Source organism: Epinephelus moara, chromosome 7 (genome assembly GCF_006386435.1).
Source record: "Epinephelus moara isolate mb chromosome 7, YSFRI_EMoa_1.0, whole genome shotgun sequence".
NCBI classification, from domain to species: domain Eukaryota; kingdom Metazoa; phylum Chordata; class Actinopteri; order Perciformes; family Serranidae; genus Epinephelus; species Epinephelus moara.
This window is the reverse complement of record NC_065512.1, coordinates 33,678,258-33,696,212: the sequence shown is the minus strand read 5'-3', so window position 1 is coordinate 33,696,212 and position 17,955 is coordinate 33,678,258. Positions and strand designations below refer to the sequence as shown.

The 17,955-nt window shown below is 41.1% G+C and overlaps 1 protein-coding gene across 1 annotated transcript in view; it reads left to right on the top strand.

The window, feature by feature from the left end:
- Positions 1–17,955, top strand: part of tfpia (tissue factor pathway inhibitor a) — a 63,429-nt gene that overhangs the window by 24,601 nt on the left and 20,873 nt on the right. The window contains exon 2 of the mRNA XM_050049623.1: positions 11,144–11,344. Coding sequence (XP_049905580.1) covers positions 11,144–11,344 — 201 coding nt within the window. The remainder of the gene's footprint in view (positions 1–11,143; positions 11,345–17,955) is intronic.

The window sequence follows — 17,955 nt, the reverse complement described above, 5'->3', positions numbered from 1 at the left end:
TGTTAAAACTTTGTCAGACATGACTTAACAGCAGTTAACTGGTCAATATGTGGCTGTTAACTGTTGTCTGTCACAGAGATGGGGTGAGATTGGAGCTTGGAAGACTTTGCTCTGGGAAGGCTGCTGGCCCAGATGGTGTGTGTCTAAGGCTCCTCAAAGACTGTGATGCTCAACTGTGTCAACCTCTCCACAAGATCTTCAACCTCAGTCTACAGTTGGGGCGGGTGCCGGCACTGTGGAAGACTTCCTGTGTTGTGCCGGTAACAAAAATTAAATGTCCAGCTGAACTTAATGACTTCAGACCAGTAGCCCTCACTTCGCACATCATGAAGACCTCGGAGCGGCTGATTCTACGCCTACTGAGACTTGAGGTGAAAGACAAACTCGACCCCCTGCAGTTTGCATACAAACAACACATTGGAGTGAACGATGCTGTCCTCTACATGCTTCACCGTGCCCTAGCTCATCTGGAGGAACCTGGCGCTTATGTGAGAATCACGTTCTTTGATTTTTCAAGCGCATTCAACACCATCCAACCCAACATACTCAAAGACAAGCTCACAGAGATGGCAGTGGATCCTTCCTTTATCTCCTGGATCACACATTACCTGACAGGAAGGCCACAATATGTCAGGTTGGGGAACTATGTTTCTGGGATATTAATGAGCAGCACGGGGGCTCCACAAGGGACTGTCCTGGCGCCGTTCCTGTTCACACTGTACACGGTGGACTTCAAATACAACTCTCATCCAGAAATACTCCGACACTGCTATTGTGGCGTGTATCAGGAATGGGCAGGAGTCTGATTATAGGGGCCTGATAAAAGCCTTCAGTGACTGGAGTCACAAGAACTGTCTCCTCCTGAACACCTCAAAGACCAAGGAAATGATCATAGATTTCCGCAGATCCAAGCCCCCTCTTCAGCCAGTGAACAACTGTGGGGTGGACATCGAGGTGGTGCCAAGCTATAAGTATCTAGGTGTACACCTGGATAATAAGTTGGACTGGTCCCTAAACACAGACGCTCTTTACAGAAAGGGGCAGAGCCGTCTCTTTTTCTTGAGGAAGCTCAGATCTCTCGACATCTGTAGTAAGATGCTACAGATGTTTTATCAGTCTGTGGTGGCAAGTGTGCTGTTTTATGCTACAGTCTGCTGGGGAGGAAGCATCAGACACAAAGATGCAAGGCGGCTGGATAAACTAGTCAAAAGAGCTGGCTCTGTGATTGGAGTCAGGTTGGACACACTGGAAGAGGTGGTGGAGAGAGGCACACTGAAGCTCGAGGCCATCATGAGCAACCCAGATCATCCACTCCGCAACACCTTGATGGACCAAAAAAACTGTGGTGGACGGCTCCTCTCTCTTCGATGCAGGACAGAGAGATACAGAGGATCCTATATACCAACAGCCATCAGGCTTTATAATTCTTTGACATATAATAGATGAGCTGACAGATAATTGAATTTCCCCTTGGGGATGAATAAAGTTATTCTTATTCAATCAATCAATCAATCAATTTTATTTATAAAGCCCAATATCACAAATCACAATTTGCCTCACAGGGCTTTACAGCATACGACATCCCTCTGTCCTTATGACCCTCGCAGCGGATTATTCTTATTCTTTTATTCTTATTCTTACAAAGACACTTTTGAATGTCATGATTATGTTTGAATTCTCTTGAGCAATGTCAAGTATAAAATTAATGTCTTATTACAATAGCTGAACACACAGCCACTTACTACGGTCATGTGTTCAAGGGCTGGAGATACAGTATATGTGAGATAGATTTGGTAAAGTCATTGGTAAGTTCTCGTCCGTGAGACTTTTTCTAGTAAAGAATTGTACACACAGTTCAAAAATAGTGCAAGCATGAATCCCATCTTTGTGTAGCTCATCTGACTTCATCAAGTTGTAGTAGTGAAAGGCATTCAGGGTTCATTCAGTCTTTTCAGTCACATACTCGACACACTCTCCTGGAAAGATTTTTCTCTGACAGTACACATTTCTCAGATTTCCTTTATGGGTTTTCCATCCTCTAGCATGACACATGGTGACATCATATTACTTGGACACTTAACAGGTGACTGTGTCCAATAAATATCTGCAGTAAATATGTTGGAAGACACTTTGTACTTGTTTGTAGGTCATATACTTCGTCTGCTGTAACACGAACCATTAAAAAACTGGACTCACTGGACACTTTGGTACTGACTAACTAGGGCAGGCACACAGTTGTAGCTAAACGAACAAACAGAAACTAGTTAGCAACATTAAGGCTATAAATGACTCGTAATGCAGCACTTTTTTAAAGTGGCTCACTCTATAGAATAACAGCTTTGTACTTTCTCCAATAAAAGACAACATCTGAACACATAAATGTCTAGACCTTGAATTTAGTAAAAGCTCCACTTTTACAGACTTTTCATGAAAAAGCAAACAAAAATGCTGTGTTCTCAGGGCCATTACAGTAATCCTCAAAAATACAATGACAACCCTGAAAGAAAAATAAAACACATGCTCACACACTCGCACACAAACGCACAAATATATATAATGAGGGTAGCCTCGTTTGTTCTGAGCTCAGCTGTAAAACGTTGGGACAGGCTGTGACTCACCCGCAGCCCTTTGTCCGCTGGCCTCAGGGCATGGCTCTGATAAACCCTGACAGCGTGTCTTACATTACACTGGCACAGTTGATGCACCCTTTTGGTTTCTTAACCGCAGCACACACATACTGCTCTGAGCATGTGTTGCAATTGAGCGCCACTTTTATTTAATGGAATTTGTACTCTTCGCTTCATGGACCATTAAGTGACGTGAGTCATTAAAGAAATGAGTGTTCCATCGGTGACTAACTCCACTATTTACACATGTATGCATTTTACACGGGGATAAGTGAGTTCACCTATTTTTGAATCAATGTTCACTTCAATGCTCACTCGCTGTTTTTCCTGTTTCATTGACGCCACATGAACATGCCACTTTCTGATTTTATCCAGTCGTGAAATGCAAAAAACTGTGATGGACTCAGTTGCACTTTCTGACTCATTGATGATGTCATTGATTGTAGATTGCTGTTAGGTAGTGTACTTATGTGTACAATGCTGTTTTGCTTTGCACAAATTTATTTCCAAAATCAACATGATCGTGTAGATTGGGAACCAGATGTTGATAAAAAAAAATGTCAGAGTTTTGTTATTAAAACACAAGTTTGTTCCAATGATCATAGTGCTGCGTTCTGTCTATTTTGGTTGAACAGTGACACTGACATTGTTATTTTAGAAGAGATAGAAAATATAAGCCTTACACATGCTATTTAAACAACAGGATTTCTGCTTCACCATTTTTGTAATTGCTGTAAATATTGAGCTTTATATTAGCACAATGCCTCAGCTGATTTTTAAAGGCCATTTTAATAACAATAGTAAACTGAAAATTAGGCGATATCAACCCGCACCCATATGGAAACATTTTAACAGTTTCAGAAATAAACGATCTTTGACTTCATCAGAAACTGTTAAACTGAAAATGAAGTCAAAGTACTAAATAAAGTACTAAATAAATTAAAATACTAAAATATATTTCACATAAATATAACAATAACACCAAACTAACTACAAAATCAGACCTCCTGTCTGTCGCTGTATACTGACACAGTTTCCCTCAGTGGAAACAAAGCTTGTATTTACTTTTAGTTCACAGATAAGAAACAATAAATTGTAGGCCGACAGTAAGGCCTCCATTAAAATAGCATTTTAAGTCTTGTGTGTGATTTATCCTTCAGGGATTTATAGGCTACTTCGGGATTTATCCAGGTTTCATATGAGAAGAGGAAATCTCCGCTGGTTGCTAGGCTAATTTATATAATGTAAAATGCCATAGGCTGGCGCTAATAACATTAGCATTTTGTATTTGTTTGGAAAACGTGTTTAGTGTGACAGTTGTTTTGTCGGTGAACCTTGTGAGTTGTAATGGAGACAAATTGTGTGCCGATACCTTTCTCAAATGCTGCTGTTGTCCCTGGCTTTATATGAGAAGAGGGAAAGATTGCTGGCCGCTAGGCTAATCTATACAATGTAAAATGCCATAGGCTTGTGCTAATAATGTTAGCATGTTGTATTTGTTTAAAAACGTGTTTAGTAGAGGACAGTTGTTTTGTCAGTGAACTTTGTGAGTTGTAATGGAGCCAAACTGTGTGCCGTTACCTTTGTTAAATGTTGCCGTTGCCCCTGGTTTTATATGAGAAGATGAGAAGATAGCTAGTTGCTAGGCTAATTTATGCAATGTCAAATGCCATAGGCTTGTGCTAATAACATTAGCATGTTGTATTTGTGGGGAAAATGTGTCCAGATAAAGACAAGTGTTTGTCTGTGAATGCTGCGAGTTATAGTGAAGCCAATGTGTGTACTTGTGTTTGAAATTGTCTCTATTAAGCCATATTTAATGTGTGTTTTGAATCAATTAAACTTTACAGCACTTCCTCCACTGCCAACTAGTGTTTTGGAGGTGTAACTGCAGAGTGACACAGACACACCACCGCAGAAGTAAAAATGCTCACAGCGCCATAGGTGACGTCCGTAGGCTATGTGCCTAGGGTCTTCCCACAACCATAAATCCCCTTTAATTGACATTTCTCTTCCTTGTATTTCAATTACTTTTGACTAACTTGTGATTGGTATTTGACAGGGCTGACAAAAAAAATCAAATGTAATTTGTAACAAGATACATTAGAGTGGGGTAATATGTGTTTTCAAAATACTTTCTGGATGATTCATAGAACATAAAAAACAACACTAGGTCCAAACCCTAGAGGGCTTTTAATTTGAAACAGGAAGTGGCAGTATGCACAAACTCACCAACTTTTGCACTAGTGCTCTAGCACGAAAGCCCTGGACCTGCTGTTGTGGTCCAGCAAGTGATATAAAGTCAAACCCTGTTCTTTTTTCCTAAACCCAACCACACGCTTTTGTTGCCTAAACCCACCCACTTGCGTGTTAACAAAATGTAACCAGCTTCGTTTGGCAGAAGTTGACAAAGTGTCCAGAACATCAACAACCAACACACCAAGGGGACTATCCAAGTCCTATCTTTACGTGGAAAGTCCATGACCTAACGTCAATATGTGATGCGGTCAGAGTGAGAATGTGTTGGTTAGTGGCTGTGCAGCCATTGGCCACTAATGGAGCCAAGTCCCGCCGATAATGATAGTGGTTTAAAACGACTCACTGGCGCCAAGTAACCAGCCAAAGTGATAAATCGGCATAACTGAAAAATTGGTCAACCACTTTTTTTTCATACTTTTAATAATGAGTACACATCAGAATGCAGAACGCAGCCACTTGAACTGTTTTCTTCTCACTCCACTTCTGTGATATTTTTTTCATTGCTTCTATTGATACTAATGTCTCTGAATGTTGTTGTTCTTTACACTTCTTCAAGTTAGTCAGCAAAGTTTTATGCATACCTTTTACTTTTACTGTTACTTTTTACTGTTTCTTACTAAGTTTCCTTGTCAGTTGCACAGCATGGGAAAAAGCTGGGAAAGATAACCTTAAGACAGCACTGAGACAACTTTCTCTTATGGAGTGTAAAGTCATATATAGTTAAGGCTGCAGATGACAGAACCACTGGGAGCTGTCAAGACTTTGGCATCGCTCTGCTCCTTCTCTCTGTTTCTGTCTACATCTGTCTCACTTTCTCCAGCTGTTTTATTAGCACATCATACTTTACTGTCATCCTGTTAACAGTGTGTGCTCTTTGGTGTGTTGTCTTTTGCTGAGTCATCAGTAATAGGCTGTGTTTTGTTATTTGCTGCTTCAAGGCTGCTGTACAGTTTGAACTTAAGTCCCTTTTGCTAAAAGACCTTGAAATGGATATACAGGATAATCTTCTGGTTTATTAAACAAGCCAGGACTGGGCCTCAAACCGACTCAACCTGCCCATCTCGGGAATTATAGAGGTGCTTGGCACAGTGCATATGTTGAGCAACTCAGATCTTTATCCAAATGTGTGAGCGTGTGTGCAAATCTTGGCCAAGCTGCGCCCGTCAGCAATAGTCAGGAGACTCGCTGCCAATGGAAATCTGATGCATCTGAAATCTGTTTCCCTTTTCAGCATGGTCTATGTTTCAAGGAGCTGGCTGATTTGTTGGTTTCCTTCCAAGGGTTTTGCTGATGCATTGTGCGAGTGGGACTATATTTATTTACCTTCTGTTCAACAACATGGAGGATTCCTGATGACAGATCTGGAGCTTTGGATGGATTTATGGATTGCTTGGAAAGGTTGTTTGCATTCAGCGGTGTGCAAATCTGTCTTTTTTTTTTTTTTTTAACCCAGTTTACTTGAAATGTTAATGTTTAGTCTGCAAACTGCTGTCTGCTGTCTAGTCTGCAAAAAATACTTGTTATTGCATAAGCGCTTTCTAAAGTTGTCTTCTAACAAATGTCAGCCTGGAAGAGTGTGACCACTTCTGCAAGAATTGGGGACGGACAAAAAAGAGCAAAACTAAATAATATCTCATGCTGTTCATTCCCTTTGTTTTGATGTTTAATCATTGTGTAGCCTTTAGCAATTCTAACTGGGTTACTATGAAACTGCGTCATGCAACTTGAACTGTTATAAAGCTGACAAGATACACAAAGGCCACCACATCACCATATACTGAGAATTCACATATATGAAATTCCAGTATTCAAATAATGGCTAAGCCTCAAATAGTAGTTGGAGTAGGGCCCACATAAACAAGTAAAGGTTGCTATTAAGGCCTTGTTCACACTGCCAGCCCAAATCGTTTTTTGTTTTTTGGCATACGCAGGGTGTATCCAGATTGATTTCAGGGAGAGTGGACACACAAGAACACATGAAATGCGATTTTTGCAAGTCTGATCCAAATCACGTTTGGAGGTAGTTTGAAATGTGATTCCAATCTGATTTCTATCTGTCTCAGTCTAGAAGCTCTGGCAGCTCAAATGGGAATTCAAAATGTCTTTGAACACAACACACAACAACAAAAACAAATCCAGAGCGATGGAAGTGTTAAGCAGATCCCAGCTGCTACTAGCAGAGAGCTACAGAGGACAACATGAGGAACAACAGTCTGTGGACAGACACTAGAATAAATCGTTTTTAGTTTGAGCTAGGTGTCGACTGACCAGCTTACTTATCACTGCAAGTATGTTTAGCCTTTTCCAAAATACATCTTATTAAACACATCAATATTTCAGAAGATCTGGTTGTTGGCAGAAGGTCACTCAATTTGAAAGTTGCTGTGCACAAGTTTAACAATCCTTTCTGGCTGCAGTTTACAAGGTGATACAAAATGATGTACTTTATATCATTTTATGAAAGTACTGAGTGGTCAAAACCTACAAGGGTGCCCTCAGGTGTCACAAAAATTTTAAATAGAGAGGCATAGATTTAGCCCCAAGTTCAAACCATGCTTTGACATTGTGTCTATTCCTCAATGCATCTTCACTCAACAACATTACTATTCACAGTATGATGGGTGCCCAATGTTGCCTGTGGATTTCTGAAACTCGAGATTGTCCATCAGGGCCAATTGCTCTGAGACAACAAGGGAGGCTGAACTTCCCCTAAAATTTCATGGAAGAAATGGTCAAATATGCACTATTAAATTTACATTAAAATAAGAATTTACATTGCATTGAACGTGCGCTAGGATGCGTTTAACATCACGACTATGATGTTCAGACGTTACCTCCCTGTCATACATTCTCATGTCAGCACGGTGGACGTGGAGCCTCCAAGCATTCATATGAGACAGCACTGAGCAGGTTTCTTTCATGCAGCAAAGCGAGACGGTCATTGGATAAATGCGACAATATCGTCACTTCCAGGGAGGCTCAGCTTCCCTGGGACCTAATGGAGCGGTAGGCGGGAGAGGACGCTCGGTGTATGCATGATGATTGGAGGAATTGTCTAAAAGGCTGAACCCCTTTGTGATTGACAGCGCTTCACATTTCGAGCTCAGTCCTATGCGGATGTTTGCAAGTGGAGTCTTCTGACAGAGTGCCGTCCAGGGTTCCTTACTTCCATAAGCGATAGAGCTCATTTTCACCGTTAAACCCATCTGAAAATCTTTGAGGTGTGTTTTGCTGTGGTTCTATGGCATGAGTGTGGTTGAAAAACAGCTTCAATTAAATGTTCCTTTTATAAGTTACTGCCTCGCTACAATATGACAAATTTTATGATGTAAACTTAATGTGAGCTTCCCCTGTTTGAAAGACCAGCAGCTGCCACTGCTATCCATGCAATCATCACCTGTGTGTTGCACTTTGGGTCATGTGATGGCTGTGTTTGAATGAATACTTCACTGGAAATAAGGTGTTTTGTGCATGGTAAACATTTATCCTAAGTTGCAGACTGTATTTTTTTTTAAAAAAAGGGCTGTTTCCAGTCTCCTTGCAGAGAAAATGTTTGGTTGGGTTTTTTATGGACTGCCTCACAATGCCTCTGTCTGGATATTGGACACAAGTGATTGAAGAACACACTGCTTATTGTACTTTGGTCTGTCTCAGACAAGAAGAATAGAAATCAATCAGAGGAGTGTTTTCTTCCCTCTCCTTGGGCGGCCAAAGTTGGGCTTATTGAACGCTCTTATTTACAAGTCTGCACCATGTCAGAATTTTTTTTAACCCAAAAGGCACCGTACTGTTGCAGCTATGGTAGCTTAAAGCATCCACTGACGAAGAAAAGAGTTAGGTTCAGCACTGCAGTGTGATTACATAGCCAAAATGGGGCTGGGTACTAGACAGAGACCCAGATTCCCTGTGTCGCTGTGTAATTTCTCCCCTGCCAGACGACCCAATCTTCTACTCCTTATCAAACATGACAAGAAGAACGTAAATAAAAACTACCACAAGTCTCTGCAGGGAAGCCCGTTGCCCTCACCACATTTCCCACATGCAATAGCAAAACCACAGGTTGGGGGGAAGGAAGGGAATTGGAGTATTTGATTGGTGTCCCCAATCCCTGGTTATAAATTAGAATTGGACAGAAGAGGGAAGAGGGCAAGAAATTGTGGTAAGCCGCTGCTCTCATTACGTTACCTAGCAGAGGGACTGTTTGTTGACTGCTGTGCTGATAGGACAGGGGAGGGTGGTTCCCATCAAATGTTTTGATAGAACTTTGTACCTTACTGGAAAGAGAATTTAATGTTTAATTTACAACTTTACAGTCTTGCCAGAAAAGTAAAAAGAACTTGATGATGATAAAAAGAACACATGTTATTTGCACAAAAGCTCTGTTCAAAAAACACTAAGAGTCTGCAGCCAGCCAGCAGCTCTTTCTATTTGTGCACTTATTTTATTTTGACATGTTTTATTTTATGTCTATTTTATTATGAGCTGCTGGACAGCTCAATTTCCCTTCGGGGATTAATAAATGTCTTTCTATTCTTTTCTATAAGCTATAAATCCTGTCAATATACTATAAAAAACTGTTCAATTAAATTAATGATTTCTTACTTTCTGATACTGTTTGTCAGATATGCAATGATGAGTGCTGGGTAATATGTATGTTGATGCTGTCTAATGTCAAGTCTCTATTTGTGTCAAGACAAAACTTGCATGATAGCGTGCACTAGGGCCCATCATGATAGTGTGCACGCCACTGCCCCTACACCAAAGTCAGAAGGATTCACTTTTTGGGAACCACAAAATTTTATTACAGTCAGTAAAGTAGATGATAGGATATGTCACTGGATAAGTGAAAAGTTTGACCTGCAGGCGACATTAAATGAATTTGTCAGTCTATGGGATTAATCCTCTGGGGAACATTAATGTCTTCACAACATTCCATCACATTGTATTCAGTGGCTGGTGAGCGATTCAGTCTTAGCTAAGGTGGTGGATCACTCAACCAACAGACCAACATTGCAATCCATACAGCCACACTCCAGGCATGACTAAAAACCTGACCACATTCTTATTCCAGCTCATTAGTTGCATTTTCAACCTTTTCCTGCCCCCCCATTTTATGTCACTCTCCACCCTGTGCTTTCATCATGAAAAATGCAATGACATAAAAACATTCAATGGATGATCACTTAACATCAAGGTTATTGAATGTGCAATGCAGAAGGACATTTTTAAATACTGTCACTCAAGCCTCAGCCATCTGCAAATCCTTTTGGACAGAGATCCCTCTTCTCTCAGTGGGTTTTAAGTAACTGCACCGCTACAGGCAGGCATAACAGAGACCTGACCTAAAAACAGCAGGGATGAGGGCCGAGGAAGCCATTTCCCAACAGCACACTGAGACAGTGATTTAACATTCGCAACAGTGGTTAGCAGAGCTCACAGGGTCTCATGTCACTTCTTTTTATGGGTTTGAATGAGCCAGCGTTTATGAATGATAATGACAGCAGAGGAGTGTGTGTATGCAGAGGTAATTCATTTTCCGCAACCATATCTGATCCTAACAATTATGAATAATGGGACCTCTGTATTTGTCCAGCAGAATATTCGCCAAGCATCAGACACGGTCTCCACGATATTATTTAAAATAGGCTCTGATCATCCAGTCTCTCAAGCTGTGCAGTGTACTGCTTGATGTACTGCATTGCAAACTGTTGCTGTGTGCTGCTGCATTCTGTGAAATTTCTGCTGCTTTCACTCACTGTTCTCCTGCCAGCTGCCACCTGCCTGGATCTGCTTTTATGTACTGGGGGGATTTAGGTGCTCCCTGATGGTTCCTTATTCTCAGTGCAAGTACAAAAAAAACAGCACCTGCAGGCTTGTGTTTCCACCAGATGTAGTATTTAAGAATTATTTTATAGAAGTAAAAAATAGTATGTGTGTGACTTTACATTATTGCATATTTTTAATTATTCAGTCTAAATATTCAGTCAGGTCACACAGCTCATCATGCTGTGCCATTTACAAATCCTTCACAGAGTCTGTCTCTGCAGCAGAGTATCTAAAAACAGTAAGCTGTCAAACCATACACTGAAGTCTTTTTTGGAAAATTATACTGTCATGCAACTTTACCTTATCTCAAAGCCCGAGGTTAGAGTTTGATGCTGTGACCTAATTTCTTCCCACACAACACAGAAAACCTTTTCACAGAGTGCCACAAGAAGCAGAGCGCTAAAAGTTGCCTTTCTATCCCACCTCAACAGACGGAGCTCAACCCGAGCTCTTCATCTTCAATGAGTTGTGCGCCCTGAAGGACGAGCCGGGGCCCTGCAAGGCCATTAAGGACCGATTCTTCTTCAGTGTCGACACAGGCCGCTGTGAGCTGTTTGAATATGGAGGCTGTGGGGGAAATGACAATAATTTCGAGACCTTGGAGGCATGTGAGGAAACCTGCGTTGTCTCAGGTGAGTCAAACCCTTTGGCTGACACTTACAACTACATAAAAAAAACCCCACATTTTTGACATGTTTCCAGTAATTCATCTTTTTCAACAATCTCCTCTTTAAGTTAACAGTAACAGTGAACACAGATCCCAACACCACTGATACAAAGGGATACAAAAAGCATATTTTTCATAATCACAGTACACAGGACAAGGATATATTATAGCTTTGCATTGTTATATTGTTGTTAGCAAATGATCAGTTTTGTTTTCAAGGACCGTTGTTCCTCATTAGATTTTATTGCCACCTTGGGCATAAAATCCTATTACAAAGTCATTTTGTTGGTATGCGGCTAAAAGGGAACATTGCCAGCACATTAATTCTGAACAGTTTTCCTAGAGGCATCTGGTTAATGAAAAATATGGGCACATTTAAGAGAGGCAGACAGTATTCTATTATTTATGGGTTACACATACTAAACTGATGATAAGTTGACGTTGATGTTTAATTGATTATAACTAATAACAGTCTTCAAACTATCGAATCCCCAAACTCTCATGTCAGTCTGTCTCAATCTGAAAACAGTTTTTAAAGTTGTGTATGGCCCTTTGATATGTATGACCTTGATATACTGATATTTGTGCAAAGTTTGTTAACAGAGGCCTGTTGTCACATCCCTCTACTGAGGGGGGCGATGTCGATGCACTTCCGTAAAATTTGAGATTCAAACGTAAGCCCAGCAAGCCATGTTAGGTACATCACTAATACAAAAGCTCCAGCACAGAGGGTACTTGTCAGCACAGAGAGCAGAGTGAACGTTTTGACAGCAAATATGGTAGTGTGCCGTTTTTTGCATGTAAACCATGGCAGTGTCAGCACTAACACTGAAGCAGAAATTATTGTACATTTCACAACCATTAACGCTGTGTCAGCTACTGCCAGTTACAAGCTACGAAGCTAACAAACAACATAAACAAATAAAAGATGCTAACATTTACCATTCTGATACGTCTGCTAGTCGCTGATTTTCATGCATCATCTTAGGCCCAATCCCAATACCCCCCCCCCTTGTCCACTGCTCCTTAGCCCTTGGCCCTACCCCTTGGCCCTCAAAATGAAGCAACGAGGGGTAGGGGTTGAAATCTCTCCCTAGGAATTGGGACACCACTCACTACGTCACCGTGTCAGTTATATTCACGCATACGTAACTGTTTAAACAGGAAGCCATGAGCCATCTACATTTCCAACTGGCATCTACAATGGAGTCTCCAGTTGAGTTCATCCTACTGATCGCTTTTGCTATATTCATCATGCTTCGTTTGATGAACGACAGACGACGAAATGATATGTACGACAGGGGACTTCTGCTAGCTAGCTAGCTAGCTTACCAGCTAACATTACGAGGCAGCATAGTTACACTAGCTGGCGTGTTATCATAATGTGAAAGATCCGACAATTTTTCAGAACAGGACAGATGACAGACGCCAGATAGTGCGAACTAGCTAGCTAGCTGACAAGCAACCTGATGACGGTAATGTTAGCTAGCTGGCTAGCTTTCTGTCAACTCCAATCTAGACATCGTGAATAGCAATAAAAAATTGTTTTACTGTTCTCTACACAAATACACAGTTATTCGAAAACGTTTTTACAAAAGTTCCATGTTTATTTGCGAAATAATACGTACATGTATGAACCTTTTCCCCGTCTCTTGCTCGGTGGTAGCCATGGAGATGTCTACCCCTCGCTGGCAAGTCAGCATCTGAAATCACTCACTCTGAAGGGCTAGTTTCATACCCACTACCCCTCGTTATGCCCCCTACCCCTATATGCAAAAAGGAATTGGGACACCCCTACCCCTCGCGGGAATGCACAAATCTAGGGGTAGGGCCAAGATGTAGGTCTAAGGGGGGGTATTGGGACGGGCCCTTAGTCTGGGTCTGACTGAGTCTCACATGTATAGCTGAATCTCTGGGGCCGTTTATACGACAACGATTTCAGTAAAAACGGAAAAGTCTGTCCTTTGCGTTTTAAAAAACTTCTGCGTTTATATGACGACGTTATTGAAATGATCCCCGTGCACACGGAGCCACAAAATCTACTGGAAACGCTGTAGTATGCACGCCAGGTCAATGGGTGGCAGTGTAAATTTGCAAAGCAACACCACAGCATGACGCCATGCGCCTGCGCTGAAGCGCCTTCCTCTCCAACGCGGTGATTACAAACCAAAACAAAGAAGACACACTGATGAAAGCACTCACAGATAACTTTGTCTGGATGGACGGCGAGGTGGAGTTGCTACAGTAACAGATCTACACTTCACTTCAAATCAACAGGGTGAGCAGCGCAAACAGAGCTCAGCATTGTTGTTGTGACGGTTGGCGTGACTAGTGACTGGAACCGTAATGCGCATGTGCGAAAAGTCTGTTTTCAGAGGAACTGCATATTGCACGTTTACATGACAACGGAGACGCTGCCGTTTCCAAAACGTTGCACTCTGGAACCCGTTTTCAAATCGTTGCGTTTTCAGGCACCCAAAACGCCGCTGTCGTGTAAACGATCGGCCAAAACGCAACTAAAGCTTACCGTTTTCAGTTGAAATCGTTGTCGTCTAAACGGGGCCTCTATCTCTCTCTCTCTGATATTTTCGCTAAACCCAAAACATAATTAGCATATTAGCACTTCTGGTTCCTTTGTCAATGAATTAGATGCCTGAAAAAAGGTCTGTGGTTAATACAAGCTTCATAGAATTTCATGTTTTGTTCTACTACAACATAAAATACGCTAGTAAATGCCCAACTTGTGAATTTTGAAGCCGATACATGTCTTACGGTTGATATCAAGTGGCTAAATGAGACAGCTTTACAGTCTTGTTGTGTTTGCAATATTAAAGTCATTTGACCATGGTGTAGGCAAGTTTGTTTATAACCTAACATTAGCGTCTTACTTCTGGACATCACATTTATGTTTCAAAAATCATAAAAAGGGTGTTTGTTTCAATGAAACAAAACACCTCATAACAGGGGAAAACTCTTATGGTAACCATGTAAAAGAGGCAAGGACCACTTGGCCAGCCTGACAAAGATGACCTTGTGGTTAAAGATGGGAAAGTTCCTAAACTGAGGCTAACCACTACCACTGCATATCCATGAACAGCCATTAGCCCAGTTGAATGTGACAAAAATATGTTCACTCACTGGATATTAAATATTTGCTAAGTCTCTCAGGCCAAGATCACACACAAAAAAAATTAGCAGCTGGAGGCTTTGTAACTGATTTTTAATGAGAATGAAGCTTTTTGTTTGCTGTTTTTGCGTTGCTACATGCCTTGCGTGTCTGAGCTCAAGGTGCCTGGCATTTTTGCTGGAGTGCTCTGAACTCCTCGAGTTCAGCTTCAACTGGTAAGGCACTCCACATCATCTCCACTTTTTTCCCGCTGTCCAATTGAATGATATAAGATGTGTGCCTTCTGTGGTGGTCAGGACAACAAGTTTACAGTTGGTAAGCAATGGTGCTTGACCGGACCAATGGACTCCCTATACTTACTATTCATTTTTTGTTTTACTGACCTCAACGATAAACAGTAGCTTGTCAAACTGCCCCCAAGTCATCCTAAAATATGCCTGGAAATGGCCATCATAGAGGTGAAGCTCCTGGACCAACTGGTGGTACTTCCCATGTTCCACCCTCTTTTTTAGAGTCTTATGTACCCACACAGATCTCCATTTCTCTGTGCCCAACAAACTATTTGCTGACAGCGTAAATAAAACAAAATATAACAAAAATAAATTAAGGGTATATCGATTGTATGGCAAGGTTAGGGTAAGGAGGTGATGGGGTGGTTGCCTGGCAACAATAAAAACAAGCATTCAATTAAAAAAAAATGCAGTGCGTTGCGCCTCAGGTTTTGCAACCTGTAAAATGCTTTCTGTGTGAGCAGGGTCTTAGTCACCGTTACTGTGCATGTCAAGCTTTGAATTCTAGTGTGGCACATATTTAGTTTACAATGATACATTGCCACATTTGACAGTTGAAACTGCAGTCATTTTTGTAACAATGGTTCCTCAGTGAGACTTCAGAGAGAACTAAAGCAGGTTTGTCATTTTCATTCAGCAACTGTTGATTTCACGGCTGAAATGACACCTGTCGCTGGCAGCTTGAACCAGCTGCAGCTACTCAGTTAATGAATGCCATGGGATGGATGAAAACTCCATCTCTAGCTGAGTCTTTTCTTCCACATTTCCAGCTAACTTGTTTGAAAATAAAAACTCTGCAAAATGCTCTTACGTTTGTGTTTGATGACTACAAACATGTTATGCTATCAGCACAGTGAGATGACACAATAACACAATAAAGACTTAAGTTGTAATGTTTGCTTGTATGGACCCCAGGAAGAGTAGTTGCTACCTTGGTAGTGGCTAATGGGGATCCAAATACAAGAATGAATGAAAGTCATTATTTTCACCAGATGATGATCCGTGTCAACAACATAGAAATAAAGGAGCAGATGTCGTATTGCAGAGTATGGCTAGTTAGCAGCTATTAGACTCTAAGGGTACTACTGCAAAACACAATGGGAGAAGCCACACAAATGCACACAAGGTTTATACTTTATTATTCATATTTAAAACCAATTTGTTTCATGCAAGAGAAAAAGTTCAGAGAAGCCGTGGAGTTACAGATTGCCTGTAACCCCACAAAATAACATAGTTAGCTCCTGTTACAGTGTGTTTTCCTTTTATTACCTTCACTAACGTTGTGTCACTGTAAGTAGAAAGCTAGTTAGATAGATATGGTAATATCAGCACTGTTCCTTTTAACAAACAAACACACTTTTACTTAACTCCTTTTTGGATACAAAGAACACCTCCCAACTCAAATGCAGCAGCTAAGTCAGTGGCCCTACGCTTCAAACATTGGTGCTCTAGGTACTCCTCTAGCATCAGTTTTGGACACTTAAGGATGACGTATCACTTTCTGCTTGTTACATGCATAGTTTTTTTGTAAAATAAATTTTAGTGTATACAGAAAATGTAAGTTTTGTCACCAAAAATACTTTAGGTTTAGGCAACAAAATTATTTGGTTAGGTTTAGAAAAAAGATCATAGTTTGGGCTAAAAGAACTTAATGTAGACTTTTGGTTTCACACCAGACATGAACACCGGTCTCTTGGGTGAAAGTCCTGTGATTGTTTGTCCTGTCCTCCACTCCTTCCTCCCACCTTTAATTTGAACTTTTTTTACTCTCTCACTTTTCATTGCCACAAAGAGGTTTAAATTGGAGTTAAAGCCTGGATCGTCTCTTACAGACACTAAAGGGTGCCTTGTGTGTCAGAGTCAGATGCCAAAGAGCACTGACCAAGCTGTTGTATTTGTTACCCACAGAATGAGAATGGTTTGACCATGTGGAAAAGACTCCAAAGCTTGAGACCTGGTGTACATAAATACAGGTGCCAAGCTATGATTGGACAGTCATCATTTTGGAAAGGGATTTAGAGAAGGTTTACTTGCTTTAAACAAAAGAGAAGAGCCTAATTCCCACTGTATTGTAAAAGCATTGTGGAAAGCACAGTTTTAGTTTCAAACTGAAGGGACAGGAATTTGCTATCTCCACATCACCATGCGGTCACCCTACACCAACAGATGGTAATCATATCATCACTGCCAATATCATATTTTATTAAACAGATTAGATAAAGGCTGTAATTGGATAATAATCACATCAACCAAGTGCAAAGATAAAGCAATAAATATCACCCAGGGCATACGTGAATGCTTGCATGTGTTCGACATCTGCAGTGTGTGCATCTAATATATATATGTGTTTATCTGGATCTGGTTGTGGTGCCTGTAGGCTACATGGAAAAAGGAGTGCATTCAGTTTGCTGTAAAAGAGCCTGATTTTAGGTTGTTTTTTATCGTTCAATTAGAGTCAAATGAAAAATGTAGCTAAAAATTCTTTTCCCCACTGGATTCTGATGGATGGGGAGTAGAGCTATGGCAGTGTTCCCAGGTAAGTGTTGAGTTCAAAATAAAGCAGATGAGAACATCCAGATATTTATAACACAGATTCACTTATTTCCTCTCACACCACCTTAAAAAAACATTTTGGGGTGTTATGCCTGCCACACAGAGTGGGTTGCAATTGAAAGATGCATCCATTACCTCAGTGGTAGAAAGTTTTCTCTGGTGTTGCATCACTAAGGAAAATGGATACACACTCACAAGAGGGTGCAATCATGGACTAAACAAAACAGAAATTTGATGTTTTATAACTATGTAAGAGCACCTGAGGATGACTGAAAGTAGAGTCAAAGGTCACTGCACGTGTTGTGACTATGAGTAAAAGTTGGATGAAAAGTTGCGGTGACAGAAGACATTCATTGAGTGTTGCTTCATCTTCTCTATTGGTAACAGGATGGCAATACCTGCTAAGTATGAATACCTGCTGAGTATTGAAAAGCAATCAAAGCAGTGGGGCGGCAGTAGCTCAGTCCATAGGGACTTGGGTTGGGAACCGGAGGGTCGCCTGTTCAAGTCCCCATCCGTACCAAAAATATGGAGCGTGGACTGGTAGCTGGAGAGGTGCCAGTTCACCTCCTGGGCACTGCCGAGGTGCCCCTGAGCAAGGCACCG